Source organism: Alligator mississippiensis, chromosome 2 (genome assembly GCF_030867095.1).
Source record: "Alligator mississippiensis isolate rAllMis1 chromosome 2, rAllMis1, whole genome shotgun sequence".
NCBI lineage: Eukaryota > Metazoa > Chordata > Crocodylia > Alligatoridae > Alligator > Alligator mississippiensis.
In genome coordinates, this window is record NC_081825.1 from 213514596 (window position 1) to 213540910 (window position 26315).

Sequence of the window (26315 nt, forward strand, 5' to 3'; positions counted from 1 at the left end):
AAATAATTATTATTATTTAACAGTGGAATGCCCTCAGATATATAGCATGTCTTGCTTGTAGACAGGGTTATGAGGATGATTAGTTTACTTCATTATGGTTTTAGTTAAGAGTGTATGTACCAGAGGGCCCAAAGTAGCAGCCACAAAAAAATGAAGATTTATTTTCTAATGAAAATCTGAAGCCAATCCAAATCTATCTTTTCTTTGAATTTCCAGTTCATACTGCAAAAGAAGCTAGTTATTCACAGATGCACACTCAGAGAACAGAACGTACAAGATTTAAGAAAAGAATAAGGAACTTAACAAAATTCTATCATATAATAATGGCATAAATTCATTATTTAAGATTGCAATTGTTAGCATCTAGTAAGTCAATATTTATAACTGCCAAACTGAGCAAAATTGTCTTGTTGTAAAGTCTTTCCTGGTTTGCTGCTTCCAAAAACGTATTTAGCTGAGTCAGAAAAAATCCTGAATATCAAAAAAATATAAGCTGTGGATGAAAGAAGGACAGGGCCTGAAAAAATGGTCTCTTCAGTTCAGAACCAACTCAGCAAGCTGGCATTATGAATATAGATGTTAATGTTAAAAGGAACTGCCTTACAGAGAATTCATATCTCATTGTTCCTCTTTATCAGTTTTGACAAGCAATAGTCATGTTTGAGCTGGGTGTTTGGTTATGTCTACAGAGCTGCATCAGGAAAAGAGTAGGAACTATGTCCTGCAAAACATTACAGTAACAGGAGATGGAAAAAATTTTAAAATTACCAAAGATCAATAAGCCAATATTAAAATATCTGCACCAATTGATTTTATATAACAAGTGGCATAAAAACTAGCATTGTCTTCTGTAAAATGTATATTGGTTTTGCATGGCAATTGGTGCCAGAGTAGAAAAGTTGAAGCGAAAGCTAAACTGGAAAATCAAGACACCACTACACTTGTAAAATTATAACTATGGAAATTTTTTGCTGAGAGAATTGCAGAAAACATTTTATCTGCCTTCAGATCTGAAGAGGGGAGTATTACTGCTTACCCACTGTGCAAATTCATCTAAGAATATGACTGAGGTCAGGTTTGTAGTTAAATGCAAAGTGTTAAATGCATATTCAGTAAATTGAATATGAAAATTAAGATGAACATATTGCTAGCGGTACATACTCTGAACATGAAGTAGCTGTGCCAACAATAAATTTTCCCTGATCTATTTGTGAAGTCTGATGACTGCTGAAGAAATGAAATAGCTAACCAGAAGCAAGGAGGTTTAAATGAAACTTTGGGAAAAAAAAACGAAACTTAAACTCCATAAAGATGACTGATATTTTTTCTCTGTAACTGCTCTTAAATGTTGCTGCATTCCAATGTTATAATGATGAAAAGTTTACGGAAACGATCTTTGTTTCATCAACAGAAATCTATGATTGTATTTAAATATTCACATACTTGAGGAAAGCAATAGAGAAAGTATGGACAATCAATAGTTCTCATTTTGATTTAGTGTTTTAATCAGCTGGGGCTGCAAATGATATTTTTATAAAGATATTAATTGTTCTTTAATGATGCCCAGAAACAGAATAATTAAACTGTACATTTCATGTTGAATTATTCCTTCAAGTCTTTTCAAATTCAACCTTTCACTGAAAAAATGCAGTCTTTCCTTTTTCTAAAGCTTTAACCCACACCATCATTATGGCAGTTAAGCCTGAGTAAGCAACCTGAAAGGGATGTTACATCATCACAATATAGGATGATGTTGTGTGATTGTATAGATGTGATGCCAGGAGATAATGAAATGTAAAACACTGCAACTTGAAGCTGCCTATGTTTAAACTTACAATGTCAAATTAAAATGGAAAATAATATTATGGATGTCTCTGCTGTGATGTCAAGACTTGGATGCAAATATTGGAAAACAAATAAACTCACTCCCATGCATCCAAATGTTTGCATTAAAATAAAGTTTGCAGTGGAAAGAAATGTAAGGCCACGAAGATTAGAAAACAGATCTTTACATATAAGAAGATTTTTGTTAAAAATAAGACAATTAAACCTAGCTGACACAGTCCTTTTAATTAGGTCATTCCATACCTGCATCCTTGAACGCTTAAATAAGGAGTCACACAACTGGTGACAATAATTGAGATATCTTTTGGGGCTGAAGTGGTGAATAAATGTGAATACACTAGGCCAAATGATGCTCTGACTGGTGCAAATCTGGGGTCCCTCTTGTGACTTCAATATATAAACAGTTCCAATTACTGAACTCCAGCTAATGATTTCCACAATTAATGAATTTTTGCATACCTGCGCAAAGTGGGAGAGGCCACATCAGGGTACTTGGTTCCTTGCTGGTGGGTACTTTGAGCTCCACTAGAAGCAGTCTGTGATGCAGGGTTCACTTTAACAGAATTACATGAGGCCACACTTTCGTTGTCAGACGAGATCCCTTTCTCTTTATCTGTCTGGTTGATTAATCCTGGCAAAGAGCTTCCAAGAACTACCTTAACAGGCTCTCTGATTTTAGGGGCAGGTAAACCAGCTGACTTGCTGCTAATGTTGGAGTCTATGCTACTGGTACTAGACCTATTACCAGCTCCACTTCTGCTGCTGGATTTACTAGGCCGAGGTAAACTACGATACTGAAGATTAGTTCGAGCACTAAGTGCTAGGTAACCATCATCCTGGTTCTGTGAGCCATCAACACTAGTCTTCCGACCAGTGGATCTACCCATGAGTCCAGATGATTTGGGGATTTTGCCCAGTGTGGCTGATCTGCTGGTGATAGTTGCCCCACTGGCAGTAATCACAGTCATGCCTACAGCTGACCCACTTTGTTTCTTAAATCCAAATGTGTTTGTATTAGCAGCAGCTGTCCTAGAGTTACTTGTGGGAGGCTTTTTGGATTCATCACCACTACTGCGTCCTGCATCTGATGGGGAACGTTTTACATGTCCAGCTTTAGGAGAAAGTCTACCCTTTTCTGATACCTTGGCGTCATCAGTTTTCCCTACAAAAATAGAAAAAGAATTCTACTATTTAATGACTTGAAAACATTAAGCAAATGGTGAAAATCAAAGCAGCATGAAAAGCAAAAGCATGTTAGCCACAAGAAAGCGGTTAGGAGTATGATCCAGTTTGCACTGAACTAAAATATCACGCTAAGTGAGCTATTCATGTAGATTTGCCACAGAGAGTATCTGATGCGTCTGCCCTTGAGAATATGAAAAATAGTGGACAGATTATTAGGTAAAGTGACAGATAAGTAAGCGGGTTCTTTAAACTTTGTAACTACCATAGTTTGTGCCATTGTATTATTAAATAAAAGATGTGGGAAGGCAAAATTCTAACTTTTAAAAAGGCTTTAGAAAGAATGCCTGCTACATGGTAAGGACTATATTTTCAAAACAGACCTTGGAATTTCCATGCATGGCTGTGTACAGAATCAAACAGGAGTAAAAGGATAATAAATTCATTTGTGTGTGCAAATTCTATTAATAATCATGCACATTTGCATGTGCTTAGAGTTCTGATGAGATCTATTTGGAAATCTGGTACTGAATAATGCTCTATTATAAAATTAAGTGCATATTCTATTTTAGTAGGGTGAAACCTTTCACAAAATTCTCCTGAGCAGTTTCTCAGTTATTCTTAAGCAGGGAATAAAAAACAGAATTCTATTTAATGAATTTTAATGAGCCTTACATGAAAGATACTGCACTGCAAAAACTGGCTGTGTACACACATTCAAATGATCTAGGAGAATTCTCCCAGGTTTGCTCTCCTGGTACAAAAACTTACCCAGAGACATCTGAACAGACATTTGATGCTGAGCTCCTTAAGACCAGATAGCTTGCAGCACAGATGCTGCACAGCCAGGGGCCCTCTGTGCACACACCTCAGTGTACTCTGTAGGCTCCCTTAGTCTGCCTGGAGACAGGATGGCAGCGGTGCACAGGGCAGCCCTGACAAGCTAACTCAAACTGCTCAGGGTCAGCCTGTGTTTCTTTTCAGCACAGTGTGGGGACTGTGAGGATTTAATTCTGTTCTCTGCTTGGCTGGAGTAATAGTGTCCAGTGGTCAACACACTGTGCACTGTGCTCTCTCTTTCCCAAGGGGAAAGAGAGAGAGTGAAACACCTTGGTGCTAGAAGACAGCTGTGGCTTGTCTCAGAAAACAATATGCACAGCCATTTGCCCTCCCAGCAGAAACCCTCCAGGGAGCACTATAACCCTTGTTGCTCCCAGATTATTTTTTCCTGGAGTGGCCATTTTTGCTAAACATGTGTACACTAGTGGTTTCTACTGAGAGACTAGCAACTCTCCTGGGAGAAACTGAATGTCTGTGTGTGGCCACTGCATTCAATAAATAGTATAATTAAGAATTAGTCCTATCATGAAGACATTATTGAAAGCATGCTAGTACACACATTATATTTATAATAAAACCATAAAACAAATGCAGAAATACAGTATGTTGTATACTGAACTCCCCCTTCCCAAAGTTATAAAATACATAGAGCTATTTCAAGTTGAGACTAGAAAACTGAAGCATTATTTTCTACAGAATAAACTGTCGGCTTGCCTGCATGTTACATATTTCCTCACCTGTTCCAGGTGTCTTTAATGTGCCTGAAGTGGCTGAAGATTTAGTCCTTGGTGTAGTAATGCCAACCTGAGCTGACATGCCCCGTCTCCAGGAACCAGTCTGTGAAATAACTGTGTTCTTCCTACCAGAAGTGCTTTTATCAGATTCATCAGACACATCAGAGGGATTCCGCCTCCACTTAGATCCAGGCTCCATTTTTATGCCACTATCTGATCCTCCATCTGATTTCTTAACTTCGTCACCAGACCACAGGGAATTCCGCTCAACCTGAGAATGCTTTTCTGCATCAGTCTAAGGGAAAGAGCAAAGTGTAGCAGAATCTCCACTGTCAATTCCTGTTTCAAACATTACTTTCTTTAGGTTCAAAATCTGGAACCCTCTACCTGACTTATAAACTCACTAATCATTTCTGGTTACACAAACATTTTGCCAAAAAAAATATCCATGATAAAAAAAAATAAACTTAACAACTGCTTATACTTCCTGCTGCACTGGGGAAACAGTCACTAAATGGTTAAAATTAAAACAACACACAAAGCACCAAACACCTGATTTACCATGGAAAGAAGCCAAGTATTCAGTTCCATGCTTTTTACAATCTTCCTCCTTGATTTCATGTGAATCTTTTTCTTGTAATGTATAAAAAATATTTCAAATGGGCACTGTTCATTTTTTTGTTTTTGCTGCTTTATTACCTATTGTCTGTCAATTTGATATCTAGAACAAGATGAGACAGACTATTTTGAAACTCCCAATGAAGCTTTCTAAAAATATTAAAATCAAATGTAAATACACAAAGCAAAACCATTCTTAATTGTCACTGAAATATCATCCCTGCCTTTTCCAAATTTACATATTCTACTGTATATTCAGTTCATAAAATCAGACACCTTATGCGCCTGGTGGAAAATTCAACAACAGCTGTTGTCAAGGAGGGATTTTTCTCTTTGCCAAACCACAGTAAAACTCTGGACATCTTTATCAAATATATTATGCTGTCCAGTACTTTTCCTCTTCTTCCTTTTCTGTCATTATGATTGAAACATGACTATTACAATTATTTTACTGAATTAAGCTTTTCCTGCCAACTGAATTGGTGAAAAGCAATCACAAATTTGTAATACCACAACCAGGTAGAAAAGCTGACTGCTAGTTGCATGTTAAAGTATTTCAACTCCAGATCAGGATCAAAATTTGATGGCTAACCTTAGCCTCTAATGGCAACACCCTTCTGAAGCAACTGAGGGCCTCACCACACAGAACACTTAGCAAGTGGTTTATTTAGACTAGTAAGCATTACCATGCCATATTAAAAGTTAGAACGTATTCTGAGCAGTCTCATAATAATGTTTTCTATTATCTCAGCCCGTTGTGGATGGGGCTGGAACTAGTTGTACTCCCCTCCAACGCCCACCCCCCCAACACTGATCTTGGCACTGGACTCACACATATGCTTGTGAGAACAAGCAACCTTGATGCCCCGAGCCTGAGTCATCCCTAAGACATGCCCAGCAGTGCCTAGCCTGAAAACACCTGCCTCTGAGTTGAGCTAGGTGTCTGTCATTGGCAGTCTTGAACCAGCTCCAGTGCGGTGCTAGGACTGGGATTGACAATCAGCTGATTGTCAGCCCCAGGTCCCACACAACACAAGAGTCTTGAACAGGCTCTGGTGTGGTGCTGGAGTTGACTGCTAGTCCCAGACCTTGTACTGGAATCCTGATCATGCATTATCTCCATGGAGCACTGTGATGACAGCTGAACATGTTGCAATGTGGAGATACTCCTCCTGTGAAACATTGTAACTTGGCTGTGATACAATCACACTTAGGATATGTTAGCTACACTTAAAATGCGAGCCTCCATGTGGTCAAGCAGCAAAACATGCTAAGCATAACATCTAACATGACCCTGAATCTCTACCACCTGACTGGGTATCACTGAATTAACTGGCCAGGAGGAGGCAGGGCCAGGGCCAGGAGGAGGAGGAGGAGGCAGGGCAGGCAACATTATGAACATGGTCACTTCCAAATGACTTCAACAGGAGTGTAGAGCATTCAGCATTTTTCAACAGACAAAGTGCAATAGCAACCCGAAGGATCTGGTTTTAAATGACTCAAGAGCTTTTTTAAAAAATACCCTTGCATATTTGACTAATCAACAAAGTGGGGAAAGGAAATAAAGAGAAAAGTTCAGGACAATTTAATATGCTTTCAGCAAAATATTACATTTTATTTTAAAATCTCTTGTCTCCCTGAGTGTGTCTGCGGTTTTATAATTTCTTTTCTTTTCTCGCTAGGTTAAATCTTTAATATTAAATGAGTGTAAGGTTTTTGTGGTTTAATTTCCTTTGCCTTTTGCTGTGGTATTTTAAAAAGAAGATGAAAAATAGTCAAAGTGTTCAGTAATGAAAGCTGACACTACACATTATATAGTTTTTTCCCCCTTTACAGTCATATAAAAGAGTTCAGGACTCATTTTTCTTGCTGTTGACTCATTTAACTATAAAACATTCAAGAGTCTACCACTGATTTGTGGATTCAGATACCGTTTTTTTGTCGGCATGTTCAACCTGACATTCAAATACAAAGTTTCTCTTCTTTTCTGCTTAAAGAAAAGTGGTCTTGGCTTCATTATCCATCTCCTGTTTTCATCTATCTCCTAAAGAGGCCACATAGTCAAATATGAGACAACAACCCAATTCTAAAAAATCATCATTTGGTCACAACCTTCCCTAGCACTTTTGTACAGGAGAGATCATGCTGAAAAAAGGGGTAGAGGTTTAGCTCTCTATGTGAAGGAGAACTACACATCCTTAAAGCTGAGATTGGCACCCAAGAGGGAAGACTAGAGACCCTTTGGGTTAAAATATGAGGGGAATGTAGTGAAGGGGATACAGTGGTAGGAGTCTACTGCAGATCTCCAAACCAGGAACAAGTGCTTGACCAAGAATTCACATGGGAACTGGCCAAGGCTGCACACTCTCAGCGCATGGTCATCATGGAACACTTCAACTATCCAGACACCTATGGGATGAGCACTTGGCCAAATCCAATCAGTCACAAAGCTTCCTTACATGCGTGGATGAGCGCTACCTGTTCCAAGAAGTTTATGGGCCGACAAAAGGCAAGGCGCTGCTGGACCTGGTACTGGCCAAAGGGAATGATCTAATCAGCAACTTAAGAATCGAAGGGAAGCTGGGGGTCAGTGACCATGAGTTGATCACTTTCACTACCCATCGCAAAGCTGGCAAGTCAATGCAGTAGTCCTTGACTTTTGGAAAGCTGACTTTAATAAGCTCAGGAGGCTTGTTCTTGAGGCCCTGAGAGGCCATGATTCCACAGGGAGGGGAGTTCACGATGAGTGGTTGCTCCTTAAGAAAGCGATCCCAGAAGCACAAGAGGAGTCCATCCCCACCCGTAGGTAAAAGGGCTCAACAACCCCTTTGGCTCAACAGGAAACTCATGAACCTCCTTCATCTAAAAATAGAGGTGTATGATGGATGGAGGACAGGAAACACCACTAAGGAGGAGTATACTGCACTGGTCTACACCTGCAGGTAGTGAAATAGAAAAGCCAACGCTGCAACTGAACTCCATCTGGCTACACAAAGTAAGGACAACAAAACATGTGGGGAGTTGAAAGAAAAACAAGGGCAACATTGGACCCCTGCTAAACCAGCTGGGGCTGCTGACTACTGACACAGAAAAAAAGACAATCTGATTAATGATTACTTTGTGTTGGTTTTCACCAGCCCAAAGGGACCACCCTGCCTATCATGATGTGGGATGACCAGGGTAAAGATGAATATATGCCCACCACTGGCATGGATCATGTGAGGGAGCATCTTGAGAGGCTGGACCCCCATAAATCAGCTGGTCTGGATAGGTTGCACCCAAGAGTGCTAAAGGAACTGGCAGACATCATAGTGCAGCCACTGGCGAGGAAACTTGAGAACTTGTGGAGTTCAGGTGAAGTACCTGAAGATTGGAAGAGGGCCAACGTGGTGCCAATCTTCAAGAAAGGGAGGAAAGAAGACCAGGGAAACCACAGGCCAATCAGTTTGACCTCAATCTCTGGGAAGATTTTGGAAAAAATGATCAAAGATACCATTCTTGACAGGCTAACAGAAGGCAACATTCTGAGGGATAGCCAGCATGGGTTTGTTAAGGGTAGGTCTTGCTTGACCAAACGAATTTCCTTCTATGACCAGGTGACGTATTACCTGGACAAAAGGGAAGAGGTTGATGTCATATATTTGGGCTTTAAAAAAGCCTTTGTGTCCCATGATGTCCTCATGGAAAAATTGAGCAACTGTGGCCTCGACTACTCCATAGTCCGATGGCTGGGGAACTGGCTCTGAGGTCAGACCCAGGGAATGGTAGATGACGGAACCAAATCAACATGGCGCCTGGTGACTAGAGGCGTCCCCCAAGGCTCCTTTCTCAGACCTTTACTCTTTAATGTCTTTATAAACAATCTAGACACTGGTGTCAAAAGCGGACTGGCCAAGTTTGCTGATGATACTAAAATTTGGGGAAGAGTGTCAACACTTGAGGGTAGGCTAGTGATCCAGGACGACCTCAATAGGCTTGCAAGATGGGTAGCTGAAAACCTGATGGCATTCAATATGGAGAAATGCAAGGTGCTTCACTTAGGGAATTAAAAACCCTCATCACTCATAGTCGTGGCAATGCTACACTCACTAACACCATGACTGAAAGAGACTTGGGGGTCATGACTGACCACAAGAGCCACCAATGTGATACCGCATCTGGCAAAGCAAACAAAACTCTGGCTTGCATCTACCAATGCATCCTGAGCAAGACCCAGGATGTCATCCTCCTACTGTACTTGGCCTTGGTGAGGCTGCAGTTAGAGTACTGCATCCCATTCTGGGCTCCACAATTTAGGAAGGATGTGGAGAAGCTTGAGAGACTCTAGAGGGGAGCTATGCACATGATCAGAGGGCAAGAGAACAGGCCTTATGATGAGAGGCTGTGAGCTATAAGACTCTTCAGCCTGGAGAAGCACAGGCTCAGGGGTGACTTGGGGCAACCTATAAGTACATATGGGGTGTGTATCAAGACCTGGGGGAACACCTGTTCGCCAGAGCACCCCAGGGAATGACAAGGTCTAATGGTCACAAACTCCTGCAAGACCATTTTAGGCTGGACATAAGGAAAAACTTCTTTACTGTCCGAGCCCCCAAGGCCTGGAACAGATCCCCTCCCTCCCCTCTCCGCCCCCCCCAAGGTAGTGCAAGCACCTACTCTGGACACTTTCAAGAAACATTTGGACATTTATCTTGCCAGGATCATTTGACCCTAGCTGACTTCCTGCCCCTTGGGGAGGGGGTTGGACCAGATGATCTTACGAGGTCCCTTCCAGCCCTAATGTCTATGAAATCTTGCAAGTCCACTCTTGAAGCAGCTTGGCTATATAAATCGTTGTTTGATGCTAGGGAATAAGAAGAGCACAGAAACAGGGGTAGGGGGCAGGGAAAAAGAGACTTGTCATTACAGCAGTAGCTAAAAATCCACTCCATCTGAGAAATCATTAAATTGGATGAAATGGGAAATCTTGTAAAAGTCTAACAGAGGTCATCCTAAGCTACAAAGTCTGCTGACTGAACTAGAAGCAATCTTAACTGAAGAACTGAACTCTTAAAGCTTCAAGAACAGTCTCAGAAATCAGATGAGTTTAAATGGCTCTGCTGCCTTCTTAAAGTAGCTTATAGTTTAATGCTGCTGTTACTGAAGCTGAGGATCTGTTTTTTCTTATGACCTATTTTAGCATGTGGAGGTGGATAACAAGCTGAATATAGGTTACCAAACCAGCACCATGTTGTGACTTATTAACAGAAGTGTCATATGCAAGTCATGGGAAGGGATTCTTCTACCCTCTTCAGTACTGATGAACTGTGTCCAGTAGAGAAAGGTCAATGTGGAAAGCCAAAAGCCTTACTACATGGATCAAGGCAAAGAATACAAGAGAAGAAGGGAAACAGTGGACCATAAGGAATACTTTCCTTACTAGGTTTCATTATTAGCTCTGGCTGTTAGTTTTGGTACTTAGGAATTCAACTCCAATGTAAGCATGCTTCCCACAGTCCAAGCGTATTTACTTTCTCTTGTTAATATTAGCTTTTGGTTTTTAAGAAAAAAAGTATTTTATGAATAACAAATTGAAGTTAATGAAAACTTTCACTTTAGTACAAATGGACATTTTACAGAGATTCATGAGTGCTCACAACATTCTGAGCTAGTTCGCAACACAATTTTTTGACACGCATATCTATATGCTGTTCAGCATATTCTAAAATAGACGGTTTTTTGAAGCTAATGATTGTGTGGGAAAATGTATGGTCCCTGTGTAACTTTTTTTGCAACATGTTGGAAGAAAAGCACTTCAATGACCTTACCTTCTCTCATTAGTTTGGTGAAGGACTTGCATTAGCATTTTCATACACACATAACGTCACTGACACACAACCAGAGGCTAAATCTTTAATATAGGCTCAAATACGCACTTCATGGCAAGGGAACAAAGAGCAATATACACTTACAACATAGTACTTCAGACAGCACAACACTTCACAGCAACCACATTGCTACATTAAAACAGCTATTAAAAACAGATTCAAGTTCCAGTCCAAAAAGACAGAAAGAAATCACATCAACCTCTTTTTGCAAAGCTGCATCAGCTACAAAACTGAAACAACATACTCTGCTGTGATACTAGAGTACCACTTTGGTTCAGAAAACAGTTATAAGGACCAAGGATGTATTTTTCAGTGCTGCTTGTTTCATAACAAAATTAGCATCAATATAAAAAGAAGACTGCCTCTTGTATTATTGCAACACATTGTAATGAAAAATATAAATACAACTGATGGGTATCATCAACATCCAACTATATTTGGATGTGTAGGGTAGAAGCATGGAAAGCTGTGTTTGTGCTGCCTCTGGATACAAATTTACTTTCCTACGAATTACTGCCAAAAATAGAAAGCCTGCAATAACATGCAGTCCTGGAAGCTTAAAATAATATATTTTATTAGCAAACATATGTTTACTTTTCCACTGAAAGTGCAATAATCTTTAAACTCCCATGTCAATTTAATTAAATTTTGTTCTTTTATAAATTGTACAGAACACTTTCTAGTACTGAAGAAAAATCACATCTGCTATTTATAATGCTGCATGTAAAGTGGTACCAATAAAAAATTAATACTTAATTGTTCTACATTGGTAGCAGATATGCCACAGATTCCACACATAAGAGAAATATTGTGGCAATCTCACACACCACAGTGGGGTAACCATTGGTAAGCGCCGCTCTTTTAACAATAACCATTGTATTTGGGGTATTGGAAGAAGATTACTGTTGACTATCTTGGTTATTCATCGACTGATTTTCAGAGGGGATGGGCTCCTGCAGCTTCTGTGAATCCCAGATGGAGTTTCTTATGCCACTAGTTCTAATATATATATTTTTAATTGAAATAGAACTAATGGTGTTGAAAGTCCCAAAGTTTTGATAGGTCCTGGCACCTGCAACTCCCAGCCTCTCTAAGGATCAGCCTCACTTTAAAAAAATACAGCTGACAGATTATTTCTCTGCTTCTGGTTAAATTTCCAACTCTTTCAGCCTGACTTCTTGCATGGCTGTAAAGGTAGCCAAAGATTGAGCCCAGGATTACTATATAAAAGAAAAATGCATAAGTGGTTCATTATTTCAAGAAAGTGTTGAGCTTTCAGAAGGATGAAGTCATTCCACCCCAGAGCCTTGTATCTATTGCTTAAAAGAAACAACTCTTCAATGCTACCATTTGTCCAAAATGAAATAGAAAACTTACCTGTGCATCCAAATTTTTACGGGAAGAGGCAGGTGTGTTGGCATAGGAGCTGATGGAGGAGCTGGTGTTAATATCATCGGTGCTAAGGTTGTCTATGGTGTCACTGATCCCACTGCTGACAGAGCTGCTGTCATCCCAGCTGGGGAAAGAAGCACACAATTTAAACCCAACACTTGGGCTCCTAAAGAACCAAAACACAAAAAAGTTCAAAATGGGAAATATTATTCATACAGGCTATATCCTATCTGAGCTGCAAACACAGGACTGCTCTCTTTGATGTTTATATGGTACAAGGCAATGCCATGCAGAGGTGTCCTGTATGGGCAGATTAGGTCTGCAAAGCTAATGTGTGCACAGCAAGCACATCAGCACTGTGCTGCCTTGAGCTGTGTGGGTACACCCTTAGATATCAAGTTTGATGTCATATAAAAAGTCATTTGCATGACTGCCATAACTGTCTATTCTGTATTAGCAATAAGATCCTGTCACAAATAAAGCCTTTCTTCATATTGACTCAATTCAAAATTTGCAAATGATTATAAAGTTTTAATTCATCACCATCTAGTCCCCCAAGAAAAAGATAAGCTCAAGGAGATACTTCTGAGAGAGAAAACAGGACCATGCTTATCCATCAGCAGGAATGGGAACTTAAACTCCCTGTAGAAAACAATTTATAAGAAAGTTTCTAAACTAATTTTATTCATTTTATGTACCTGGCCCCACAACTATATAAGCACCCACTTCTACTGTTCAGTTCCCAAAAAGGAAAAAAGGGCCAGAATTGTATTCAGAAACTGATTATTGTTTCTAGTTTTTAAAGGTTTAATGAAGGGATGTCTCTGTTAAGACAACTACTGTAAGCACTCTCATACACTCATATCCCTACCACTCAGGTAAAACAACAGCTTACTACTAAGAATAGTTTCTTCCAGCAAATGATAGCTTCATTTGTTATCAACAAATATTTAAGTCATGGCTAACTGGAATTTTAACACAACAAAGGGCATTTATACACATACCTTTTTGTGCTGCGATGTACCAGAGATCAAGCACATCATAACAGACTTGATTAATCGAGTCTGCTCCGCTTGCGAGCTGACACGCCCAGCACTGTGTCGTATTCATTGGTGTACTTATGAAATAAAACACCTTTAGTGTTTTAGTTCCAAAGTGTGCCACTGCCATTTTCTCAGTGCTAACGTGCCCCTTGCCATTTATACAAATGCACGTGACACAGCGCCAGGGGCTTTCAAAAGCACCTGGCACTGTGTCGCACACACACGTCTAAAAATGCCCGAAGTAACCACATATTTACGATGACTTGTGTCACAACCCAAGGGTGTGATTTTTTGTTTGTGCGTGCTTCGGCACTGCTAAATTATTTTCCCGCCGTTTGTAGCTTTCTTTGCAGGGTGCATTTCTTAGCTGCAGAAAGGAGATGCATGTTGCAAGGAGTTCCCGCCATTTGTATTCAGATTCGTGCCCCACTATTGGTTGTTTCTAAATTATTCCCACGTGGCAGCTAGCAATTGGCTTGCTGGCTGTATAAGAGGCTTGAGTGGTTTCCGCCCAAGTTGGAGGACTCCACAAACATCAGGAGGACAGACTTCACGTCTCGTGAAGATCTCTAAGCACTGCGGAGCCTATTGGGCCCAGTGTAAATATCAAGAAGGCAACAGGGGTCTGATCAGCCTCTCGCCTCTCCCCGTCACCGCCTGATCCCTCGACGAACCCTTCCCTGTGCGCAAGTTCCATGGAGCCTAGCGAACTTCGTGTGAGTCTATTCAGAGCTCTTTGCTTCGAGTACTTTCTTCGGTTGGCGCGACGGGCTCGTGGTTTAGAGCCTCCAACCGGATGGGCTAGAAGAATGTTCACAGGAAGGAACTCTAGTCCGCCTCTCTTCTTTTCTATCTGTAACTGTAACTCAAGCAAGTTTTCCTGCCTGCACCGCAACCATCTTCGGTGTAAGTAAAATAATCTTAAATCAACCATTAAGCGTCCGTGCCTAATTCTAGCGTGTTGCCTGCTTTCTCCGACCCAGCGTGCCCGGGCTGCTGGCCACAGCCCGCGCGGCACGAAAAAGGGCCTGGATCGCTCCCGGCCCGCACAACTTGAAGGTCATAACAGACAAAACAAAAGAAATTCAAAGGGTAAGGCCTCACTCCACCCTGAATATGTGCTCCTATGTAAACTTCATAAGTAAAGATCTACAAACTAGCAAGTAAGGAAAGGCTTTTTCTCCAAGGGAAATAAACTCACATTTGAACAATGTCCTACAGATAGCCTACTGGAAAATACATATTTCAGAAAGCATTTAAACATGGATAAGAAGCCCATGCGTTTCAGGTGTTGGTACTATAGCTTTTTTAAAACATGGATCATGGATTTAGAGAAATCCAGTCCTGAAACTTCTTCCAAACTTTCATAGTTCTGAATAACCCAAGATCACAGAGGGTTATTGGACCAGAATTTGGAAGCCACATACAAACTGGATACACAAGATACATAATACATATTTTTAAAAATTAGCTATTTATAAAAACAAGGGACAATGGGTTCCAGAGGTTAGAATTAAGGGAATTAGATTCAGGTTTCACGGGCTGAATTCACAGATCTACCACTAACTTGCTGAACAACTTTTCTCCCCATTTTTCCCACTTGCATTTACAACAATAGTAATTTATAGGGACTGCACCAGAGCTTAAAGTGATAGAAAAAAGATGATAATAGGAGAAAATAAGCAGAAGGACTTTAAACAACAGTTTTATTTCAGTTGCTATTTTCCACTATCCCATATAATACAACACTGTTTATAAAAGTTTGACCACTCATTATCCTCATATTCTCCCAGTTCATCAAAGTACATAAGCAAATAGCTAACACAATGCTCTGAGTAGCCCTATAGCTAGTAGTCAATCCCATGCTACTTAAGAGTTAGACTTAAACATTTTGTTGAATTAAGACATACTGAGTGTGTCTACATATGTATTTACATGCACCTAAACTTAACGCACCTTTGCTGAAGGCACATTAAGACAATTTAGGCATGTGTCTACACTTGGATGTGCTAATGTGCATTCAGGTGCATTAAATTTAGGTATGAGTAACTAAGCGACATTAGCCCACATGCAGATGTGTAAATGCACATTAAGCATATACATGTGGGCTAATGCGATTTAGCTATTCACGCCTAAATTTAATATTTGCCCCTTAATATGCCTTAAAAATGGAGATTTTAAGCTAATCCCATTTAAAAGAGGTATGTGTAGACATGCCCATTGTCTACAGAGAAAATCAGAAACATGCATCTGAAGATATGGGTTGTTATATGGCATTTAAAGGGATTTTACGAAGTGTTCTAGTTTAAATATTTGCTGTACTTCAGTCTAATAGAGAAAAGTAACCATATAAAAACTTTATATTTTAAAACCTACTACATTACCACAAAAAAAAGAACAGCCATATCTCTGGGATCCAGAGCTATAATGCCTAGTATTTTGCCTGCTAGCAGCTAACAAATAATGCTAGTATTCTTGCAGTTATGCTGAGGATACCAATAAATGATATTGATGCAAGCTGTTTTGACAAGATGCCAAAGCTGCCAAGCTGTTTTGATAAGATAAGATGCTGTGTAAGCTAAAAAGAGCCATATCAATTGCAGCTTTATTTTGAAGCACATCTGAGTGGGGAGGAAATCAGTCTTTAACAATAAGAGGAATGGATAAAATGGACAGGAAAGGAAATTAAAAGGAGTTTAAAGATTGTATTAATTGGTACTGTCCATTCAAGCAAGACCCTTGACTTTATTTAAAACCGGTTTTATTCATGCATGTTCACTGGACTCTGCTATGCTGCTAATGCTAAGCCTTCCAGAAGCAAAAACTGCGTGACACACATCTCAGGACAAAAATAGGATCATTTATGTAACCATTAAAATACATGTACACTCTAACTTCTCTTTTTTATAAACTCAGTAATGAAAAATTATTCATCTTGAAAAGATTACAGCATTTCTAAACAGGAAATATATAGCAGATAGCACACATTATACACTGAATGCTTTATATTGTATTCATTCACATAGGGTCATAAAAATCAAAGCTATAAAAATGTCTTAGATACATCTCTTGCAAGCATAGGCAATGATCTCCCCAAAAAGGTGATAATCAGTTACCAAGCTCACATGGCTATTTCATATTATCTCTTAAAATGGCCCCAACCCCCTCACAAAAATTAGTTCACATTTTTACCTTGATTCAGTGTCCTGGTGGTTAAAGTCAAAAGAGAGGAAGCAGAATGGGAAATCAAACAACCCTCGTAATTACAGCATTCCTGGCTCTCTGAGCCATGATAACATCTTTGTAATTTAGCTGGTGCAATTAATAATTTCTGATGTCAGCAAAAATCTACTGAGCCATAACGTGAAGCTGGAACATTTGGGCTTTTCTTCCTCCACTTGATCAATCAACCAAAACCCTACTTTGATTACTGGAAATTACATGAATTCTTAGAAGTGTATTCATTTCAACCTCTTACCTTATACGTATAGAAATTGTACCACAACCCTCTCAAAGGACATCACCAGAACTGAAAACATATCTGATTGCAAATAGCTTCTATAGGGATTTCAGGTACTATTACACTTGAACAGATGAGAGACATCCAAAAGGCATAGTAAAACCTCAAAAAGGCATACACACTGAGAAGGCTGGTGCACCAACATCTCTTTTAATTGAATCAGTTAGACTGCAGGTACTACCCTCTCAATTCTCTGCCTAGCCCTAGAGGAGACCTACAGCACTGTTGAGTAGACTATACTACTTCAGGTTATATTTGGTCAGCCTTAAATGTAAAGCATCATTCCCTAAGCATCTCAGATGTTTTCTGATGCTTTAAATTTTAAATACAGCTTAAGAAATGGAAACTGAGTAGAGGCAAAGCTGCTCTCAGATTTCTAAAAGCCTAAACAGGTACAACCGAGCATTAACTTGAAGATACTCATCTGTAACATAATACCTAATAACTTTATTGTACTACTCTTGTCTACCCCTTTTTGATCCAAAATGAGGCCTGTGGTTTCAACTACTCACTAAGTGACTATTGCTCATCGTACTCTGCTCCTCCCATGCCAAAGCGACCTTTATGCTCTCTGCCAAGGAGTGCACACTCACAACAGCCAGCCACAGGAATACAATCTCTTCCAGAGCTGCCGTCCCGCTGAAGTGATGCTTTAAGGGTAGTGTGGAAACCCTTCTTCTTTCCCTGCCTTTATTCTTCTCACCCAAAAGTGACTGAGAACAGTACTCCTGTTAGTCTCCCACACAAAAGCAGCAGGACCAGGTCAGCTACTCAAACCTACTTTTTTGAAATAGTCAGAACTGCAAACTGGTCAAGTATTCAGTCTTGCAGTTTTCTACAGTCTGTTAATGTTCTCCAATTGAGCGTGGTTTTTTTACACATAAAGGTGGCTACTGCAAGGGGGTATGAATACACCCATGGGATCCTTGGACATCATTTCAGTTCAGAACTTCTCCATATTCACATGCGCTAAGCAAAACAATAATTAAAACATTACTAAATAATGCTATTTATAAAGGGCAAAATGCATCACTATCTTTTTGGGTGTATACTTCAATTTTGCTGTGGAATAGCACAATAAAAATTACAATAAATTGTCAAAGACAAAAAGACATGGCACACCTCCAATATTGCACTGGAAACATGGCAATGATCCTTTTTCATCTAAAACTTTCACTGTTTATTTGCTTATTGAAAGAGGAAAAAAATCATCCGATAAATTAATAAACACCTCATAAAGTATTCCAAGAAAAAAAAAGACTCACAAAATATGCTATCAAGCAAGATACTGAATATTTAAACTTCCATTATTTTCCTCTGGGATTCTACATGATACTGACATGGTTGTATTAGGAATTCAGGAAGCCAAATAGAGTCACTTGCACAGGGTCTTCCACCCAAAATATTATAATATTAATATGCCAAATATATGTCTCCATAAGACTTGGTGAACAGAAAATCTACTAGCAAAAGTAACAGAGTTTAATGAAAATACAGCAATTGTATACAGATTGTCTACTTTCCATGTCTTCAGAAAATCTCCTTTGTCATAATTCAATGTATTAATTTAATTTTAAATTGAAACAATTTTGATGCAGCCGCATTTGGAGTTCAGTGCTAATTTAAACACTTCTGAAAAGTAAGATTGCCAAAACAGTTAAGGAAAAGAAAAACATGAAGGACCTTGTCATCATATAGTCACTTCCAGCTGTTCTTCTTGAGGCAGAAACTAATCATTTTAATGACTCATATCAGATTGCATAACTAAACCATCATACATCTACTGAAGCTGTTTGGTCCATTTTAATTTTTAGTGAATATTCAGTTTACATTTCATAAGCTGTTAGGTTCTGTTTCACTAATTCCATTTAGCATCACTGTGGCCAAGCAAACTGTGTTAGAAAACGAGTAAATTTTGAAGGATATATTTTAAAAGACTAGCAATTATCAGGAGATAATATTACTTAGTCAGGGGAAATATTTGAAAAAAAGATTCGTAAAAGCCAAAATATTACAGGCACTCTCTTTATTTTAGTTCTTCTTCAGTCCCTAATCACAGCTCTGTTATCAGCGATGAAGAACAAGCCATTTCTTTTCGTCTACTCCTTTAAAATTTGAACAAGACTAGCCATTGTCAAACTTCTAGTAACCACAATCAAGCACACAGCACCTAGGGGATTATCACCTTATTTTAGCATGGTATAGGGAACCTTCCATCTGATTCATTCTGAAGAATCAAGGAAAAAAAGTTTCTGCAAGAACTAGTAATCTCATGCTGAAAAGCATAATTTTTAAGTGTAACATCACCCTTTACCTGCTTGCATTCTGAATTTATACTCAAAGAATCATCAGTTAGTTACTATATATAACCACTAAACCCTGCAGCCAGACAGCTGTATTAAGTTGCAAACGCTTGACTGGTGGAACTTGTTTTTTGGCCATTGTTCAAAACAATAGTTCCTGTTGAAACTGCGCTGCCTTCAGGGCTAAAAGATAAATCAGTATGAGTTAGTGTGTCTGACCCAAATGTAGGATTAGCACTAACCCATAGCAATGTGAAAGGAATCCTGTAAAATGCTTTCAGCCAGTCCTTAACTCTTGTATGCTGGAGTTGCACTCCAGAATTCAAATGTTAAATGGTTTTTCTATTGAAATGTTTACATGACTTGAGTTATGAAGTATCTGTCTCCCTAAGATGTTTATAAATAAGGGACTGATCTTACAATTAATGCACAGGAGCAGTCCCATGTCTCTACTGAAACTGAGTAGGCTCCAAACGGGTCTGTGCCCAGACAGTTGTATAGGGTTGCCAACCTTCCCACATTGGGTGTGAGTCTACCAGAATAGGCACTGATCTCCCAGTGACTACTGAAAGCACTCTGGGAGGTTTTAATAGGATATTTTAAGAAAATGAAATTAATTACATTACATCATGTTGGGAAAAAAAATCTTCCAGAATAGCTTCAGTCAGAGTTGGCAAGCCTACAGTTGCAGGATCAGTACCTTTAATTAGACATCGGTTGAAGGCCCCAGGATAATTCCAATCCTACACCAGTTTTGTACAACTCCGCTGACTTTAATTGAATTAGCCCTGGTTTATATCAATGAAAGCTAAAAGGATGATCATGGCCCTTGCATCATTGCTGAGATCACTTAAGTTCTACCAATTCTAATAGTGATAAAAATTCCTATAAATATAAATTATACACGCTTTCTGTTTTCTTACCAAATAGGTCCTTTGCTTTCATAACAGTAAAAACAACATTATCAAGAGTACACATCAAACAGTGCTTATTTACACACATACAAAACCACACATCCGCTCCTTGAAAAAAGTAAACTTTGATTCAGTGTATAGCTGGTGGGTTGTGAACTAAGGAAATCTGCAAAGATGAAATCAGTGCTGCTGTGGTCCCTGCAACTGTTGTGTTCCCACCACCATTGTAAATGCTCTCGTTTGTGCTCCTTACAACTGATTTCTTTTGGTATTCTGCTGAGGGGGCGGTGTAGGCTTTCCCCATGGATTTCCAGAGGGGTTCTGCACCTGGACCACAATTAGGATTTACCATTTTTCCCCCGTTAAATGTTATTCTCTTCTTAATAACCACTGAAATATCACAGCTAAACATACAGAGGACATTTATATGGACTTGTGCAAAGGAAGCAAGGTTAGAAATGTGCTCCTGGGTGACTGAGCAGAGCAATTCCCACAGGGATGAAAACTGCTAGAGACAAATGTTTATAAATAAGAGATGTTATTGTGCGTGAATGTCAGGGTATTGGGGGCTTTTTGTAGCTGCCTCTGCCACATAATTTACTTTTTCTCATCCAGAGGCTGACAACTTTAGGATTGCAGTGTTATTATAAACAATAAGTTGAAGAAGAGACTGCCACTTATTGAAATACCGATACCAATTCCTGACCAGTTGCTTTCTACACAGTCTTGCATCTAAGAATTAACCCAGGACCTTATTCAGCTTGTGAGATCCAAGGGAATCACATCAGAGAGAGCTACAGTTCCAGGAAATTCTGTTCACAAAAATAAGCAAAGAATAGGAGATTCTCAATTCTTATGCAATATAAAAATACTTTCTAATACAAAGGGTAAGACAAAATGAGCTGGACTCTTGTGATTTTGATGTAATTAAGATGTGAGGGAAAAAGAACATATAATAGTAAAGAAAGAAAAACACCCTGAAATGCAAGCAGCACTCAGATTCTGCTGTGCTGGGTGGTCCAGAAAAAATCAAGGAAAGAATTTCCACTAGAAGAGTAATGTACTCTGAATCTTAACATCCTTCCTGACACTCCACTAGGTCAACTTAATATGCGTGTGAGTGTCCAAGACAACAAGCTCACTAAATGACAGTCCCAAAAGAAAAATGCAAGGAAAGCCATCGTTTTATCTGGTATTTAACTTAGGCTGCATTTGTTTGTTCCCTAGACTTGAAATAAAGGTACTTTGTGCCTGAAAGCTTGCCTAAAATCTCTCCCATTTTACAGTTGGTTCAATAAAAGATCACCACAAAAAACAAACAACCCTGTGCTTCTGTCATACTTCTTGGACCATCAGAGCTACAACAACAGTCCTACCAAAAAAAAGGAGGTCACTAAGTGCTCACAAAACTGAAACCCACCAGTAGGTGGTCTGGCACAGTGTAGCCTTTTCTCTCCCAGTCACCCTTTCCCTCTCCCCCCTCCTGCTTGTACAGCACTTTATAATGATAGTATTATACAAAACTTCTCAGTTTTTCAGGAGTGCAAACTGTTAGCCCCAGCAGGAAACTCAGGAAGAAAGCAAGGAACTCATAAGTGCCAAAAACTGAAGTAATTTCCAGTCATTGTGGAAGGTCTTAATTATTTATAAGGTGTCATAAAGGTGCTATACAAAATAATTAAGGCACAAATCTTGCCTAATTGGTATAGAGTCACATGCAGGTTTTTCACATTTGTAGCACCTCAGAAATCTTGTTCCACATAACACTGATCATCATCAGCTGAATACACATGGACGCAAAGATAAGGTCTGTACTCATTGGGTTCCTACCAAAAATTTAAAAAAAAATGAGGATAGTGGAGTATTAAGTTGTTAAAGTATTAGAATTTACAAATACTTCGAATGAATCTAATTTGGCAGTGCCTTGATCAACAAGAGTTGCTCTGTCCCAGGAAGCTAACCCAGTGAAGAGCGACTACTCATATCATGCCATGACTTAAAAGAACACACACAAAATCAATAGTAACCACTTCCCTTAATAATTTAGACTAATCTGTGCCAATGATGGTTTTTATGAGCAACACAGTGAATTGTTTGGTTTCTTATGGAACTGCAACATTTTAACTAGTATCCATAAGTACAATTTTGTGGAGTCCCTTTAAATTAGACTAATTTGTAAGAAATTGTAAAAATTGTAAAGGATTTTACATTTAAAATACTTTATTAAAGCTTTAATACTTTAATAAGGCAAGCACAGGGGCCACTATAACTTTGTAAATGAGTAAGAAACACTTGCAAAAAACAGGACTGCCTATCAAGTGTTAAAGTGCAAGTGCACTGGGCTCTGTGATAATGGTGTAACAACAGCCCCACACAAGCTATTGTTATGTTACAATGCAGAGTGAGCTTATTCTCATAAAGATCAGGTCCTTTCTTTCTAAAGAAAGCACACTAAGAGTGTCAGAATATTACAAAATCCTTAGCACAAGTTCTGTAATAGGAACTGAAGATCTGTTACTTGAATGGGAAAATATCTAATTCAATTAGGCAGCAGTACTCTATGAACAACTTCATGCTGCTACTTAATCTGTAAATATACTCACGGTGGGCCAAAACTAAGCCAGTAAAAAGCTATACTATGATCTATGCTATACCAGTTAAATTTCCTGTTATTTTTAAAATATATATCATTAAAAAAATAAAATGAGGATTTAATTTATTCTGCAATTAAATTGGAAAAGAAAGTGAAAAGAGAAAGAAAAGAAGTTCTGACATTTACTGCATAATACATTTGTCACAAAATCTGCTTTCAGGCTGCTATCAGTTTTAAAACTGAAACTCTTTAATACAATATAAAGCCCAGACTTTTGAAAGTGTAGAAAACTTCCTACCTTGTAATATTCTTAGGCCAAAGCATTTCTCCACTTTGTTGCCCATGAAGAATTCCAGAAAAAGGGCTTAGATTGATTTTACAGGTTGATACCTTCATCAGGCTACCATCAAACACCCTGCTAAAAAAACAGCTTGTACTTTGACTATAGTGAGTGATATTTTTAAAAGCTGGCAAGATTGTTTTTACTAGAGGACTCTGCACTCAGCAGCTCTGAAAGACACTGGAAAGTAAGGTCTAGCTAGAAGGTGATGATCATCATAAACTCCCAGTAAAGAAATCTGATCCCTCAACAAAATTAACCTCTGAAGTGCTGAAGGAGCGAGAGGTCAAGACTTTCTGCTAGTACTAGGTCATCTGTGAAAAGTTGTAACGTGTGGGCAGTGAAACAGGCAGCTTGAACACAACCCTCCAGATCAGATACCATAACATATAGAATAAAAGCTCAGCTCAGCAAAACACACCCTGTTTGCTCAAGAAACTGTGTAGCTTGCTGATAACTAGCAGCCTACAATCTAAAAGGATAGGTAATCTGTTTTTCACCACGTTAAAAAATTAGACTGACATTTTTCCTAAATTTCCCTTTTAAAAATTCTCACAAATAGCATCCTTGATAATAGCATAATAGCACAAATAGCATCCTTGCATAAATACATTTGTGGTTTTTTTGTATTTACTTTATTTACATAAGAGTTTAGCAAAAGGAAGAGAAGATGAGACATTCCAGTTATTTTATCATAATATATTTGCAATGTAGATAAAAATTAAACAGCATAAATCCAATTCTTAGTGACCTTTTGTATTTTCAATACAAAGCCTCTGACACCTTCACAAGTAATTATGGTATTGGGATACAGCGTGCGGCTATTGTCCGAAAAGTGATTAAGTCAACTAATCCGCATTTACAACTGTAAAATAAGGGATGCATTACATCTCTTCACTTTAAGTAAAACAGACACTGATATGTTTATATACACAGAATAGATGAAAGAATGGATGTTACAGTTGTTAACACTGAAAAGAATTCTTTCAGCCTGACAGAATTCTCCCCAAAACTCTGCAAGCTGCTCAATGCAAGTGACATTTAAATTACAGTATAGGAAATTCTGTTGTTGTTATTTACTGTATCTTATAGTCAAGCCCAGAGACCCCAGTCAGGATTGTGCAGGGTGCTGCACAAAAAAACTTGCAAATCTCTGAGGTACTAACTTTCTCTTTGGCTAGGGACAGAAGTTACACAAACTGATTTCAGTGATCAAGAACTGGTTTAAACATGTAACAGAACAGAAATTCAGTACACTTAAGCCACTTTCAAAATGGCTGAAACGGATTTAAAATAAACCTGGATGGTTGTACCATCAGGCTTAACTGATTTATGTCAAACCAGTTTGTGGAACTTCTGTCCCAGATACGCTCCCGATTCAATTTAATTCAGTCCTCCAGCATCCCAGGATGCTGTGCAGTAAAGGCTGCGCTCTCTGCTCCAGCAGAGCAGGGCAGTCCTGCCTCCAGTTATAAGGGTGGGCTTGTCCATTCCGGGCAGCCGGGAGCTGGGTTGATTCCTCAGCCCTGGCCCCTCCTTGGCTGGCGAACCTGCCTGGCTCCCAGCTGGGGTTGGGGGAGCAAAGGTCCCATTGAGGGCTTCTACCCAAGCTGGGCCAAGCCCAGCTGGGGGTCCAAGACTAGGGGGAAGTGATTTTCCCCCAATTACCACCTCAGCTGGTCTTCCATCCAGGGAGAGGGTGTGGCCAGGTGATTGCCCTGGCTCCCTGCTTGGGTGGGGGGAGTAAAAACCCCACTGCAGGCTCCACCCCTGTGCCAGGCACATCCCGGCTAGGGGTCTGGAATGGGGGAGATGAGGGGGAAGGGGAAGGTGGCTGTTCCCCTCCCAACCAACTCCCTCCTCAGCTTGCCCACTGGTGGGGGTGGGGGGGTGGCCATGTGACTGTCCCGGCTCCTGGCTTGGGAGGGGGGGGAGTAAACCCCCCACTGTGGGCTTCCCTGCAGCCAGAGGCTAGAGTGATCACCTGGTCATGCCCCCTCCCAGGCCAGCGGGCCAGCTGAGAAGGGAGTGAGGGATGGAAAAGAGGCCCCCCAGCACTCAGCTCTGGATCCCCAGCCAGGCTGTGCCTAGCACAGGGCAGGGCAGCCCACAGTGGAGCCATTTTACCTCCCAATCCCTTCTCAGCCAGCCTGCCAGCCAAGGAAGAAACATGCCCAGAAGATCACCCGAGCTCCCAGATGCAGGGAAGCTCTTGGGCGGGGGGGGGGGGGGAGCTTTACTCCCCCTGACCAAGCCAGAAGCCAGGCTAATCACCCAACCATGCCCCCTCATTGACCAGAAGGCCATCTGAAGAGGGAGTGAAGGGGGGTGAAATGGCCCCCACTGCGAGCTTCCCACCCATCCTCCGCACTAGGCACAGCGCAGCCAAGGGTCCGGAGCTGGGTGGGAGGAAGAACATTTCTCTCCCCCACTCCCTCTTCAGCTGGCCACCTGAGGAGGGTGCACAGTAAGGTGATCACCTTGGCTTCCAGCTTCAGGGAAGCCCACAGTGGGGACTTAACTCACCCTGCTGAAGCAGAAAGCTGGGGCCATCACCCAGACATGCCCTCTCCTTGACCAGCAGGCTGGTTAAGGAGGGAGTGGGGGAGGGAAGGGCTTGCACTGCAGGCTTCTCTCCCCCATGCACCCAGCACAGCCTAACTGGGGATCTGGAGCTGGGGGGGGCATTCCCCCCCCCCATTCTCCCTCCTCAGCCACCCAGCTGGCAAAGGAGGGGGCATGGCTGGGTGACTGGCCCGGGTCCTAGCTCTGGGTGCCAGGGAGTGAGAGGGGGGAAGAAAAGAGGGAGAAACCCCCCACTGGGGTTCTCCCACACTCCCTCCTCAACTGGCTGGGACTGAGAAACAGGGTGTGGCTAGGGGGACCAGATCCAGGCACAGGGGGAGAAAGAAAGGCCCAGCTGGGGGTTCTCCCCCTGCCCTCAGAGCTGAGGAGACCCTGGCTGGGGGCCAAGTGGGAGGAATTTTCCCCCAAGAGCCCTCCTCAGCTGGCTAGAGGCTGAAGAGGAGGTATGGCTGGGGGAGTTGCCCATCTTCCAACTCGCTGCAGTACCTGGCAGGCTGGGAGGTATGCTCTAGCACCCCCTGGCTTCTGATATGAGGCA

The 26315-nt window shown here is 40.5% G+C and overlaps 1 protein-coding gene across 3 annotated transcripts in view; it reads right to left on the reverse strand.

The window, feature by feature from the left end:
* The window catches only part of NAV2 (neuron navigator 2), a 417342-nt gene that overhangs the window by 77224 nt on the left and 313803 nt on the right, over positions 1-26315 (reverse strand). For 2 of the 3 annotated variants that reach the window (XM_059722729.1, XM_059722730.1), the window contains 3 exons: positions 12464-12602; positions 4605-4896; positions 2305-3007 (listed from right to left, as the gene is read on the reverse strand). In XM_059722729.1, coding sequence (XP_059578712.1) covers positions 2305-3007; positions 4605-4896; positions 12464-12602 — 1134 coding nt within the window. Of the gene's footprint in view, positions 1-2304; positions 3008-4604; positions 4897-12463; positions 12603-23149; positions 23474-26315 lie in introns of those variants that run through there. The other variant, XM_059722731.1, reaches the window with a different exon arrangement.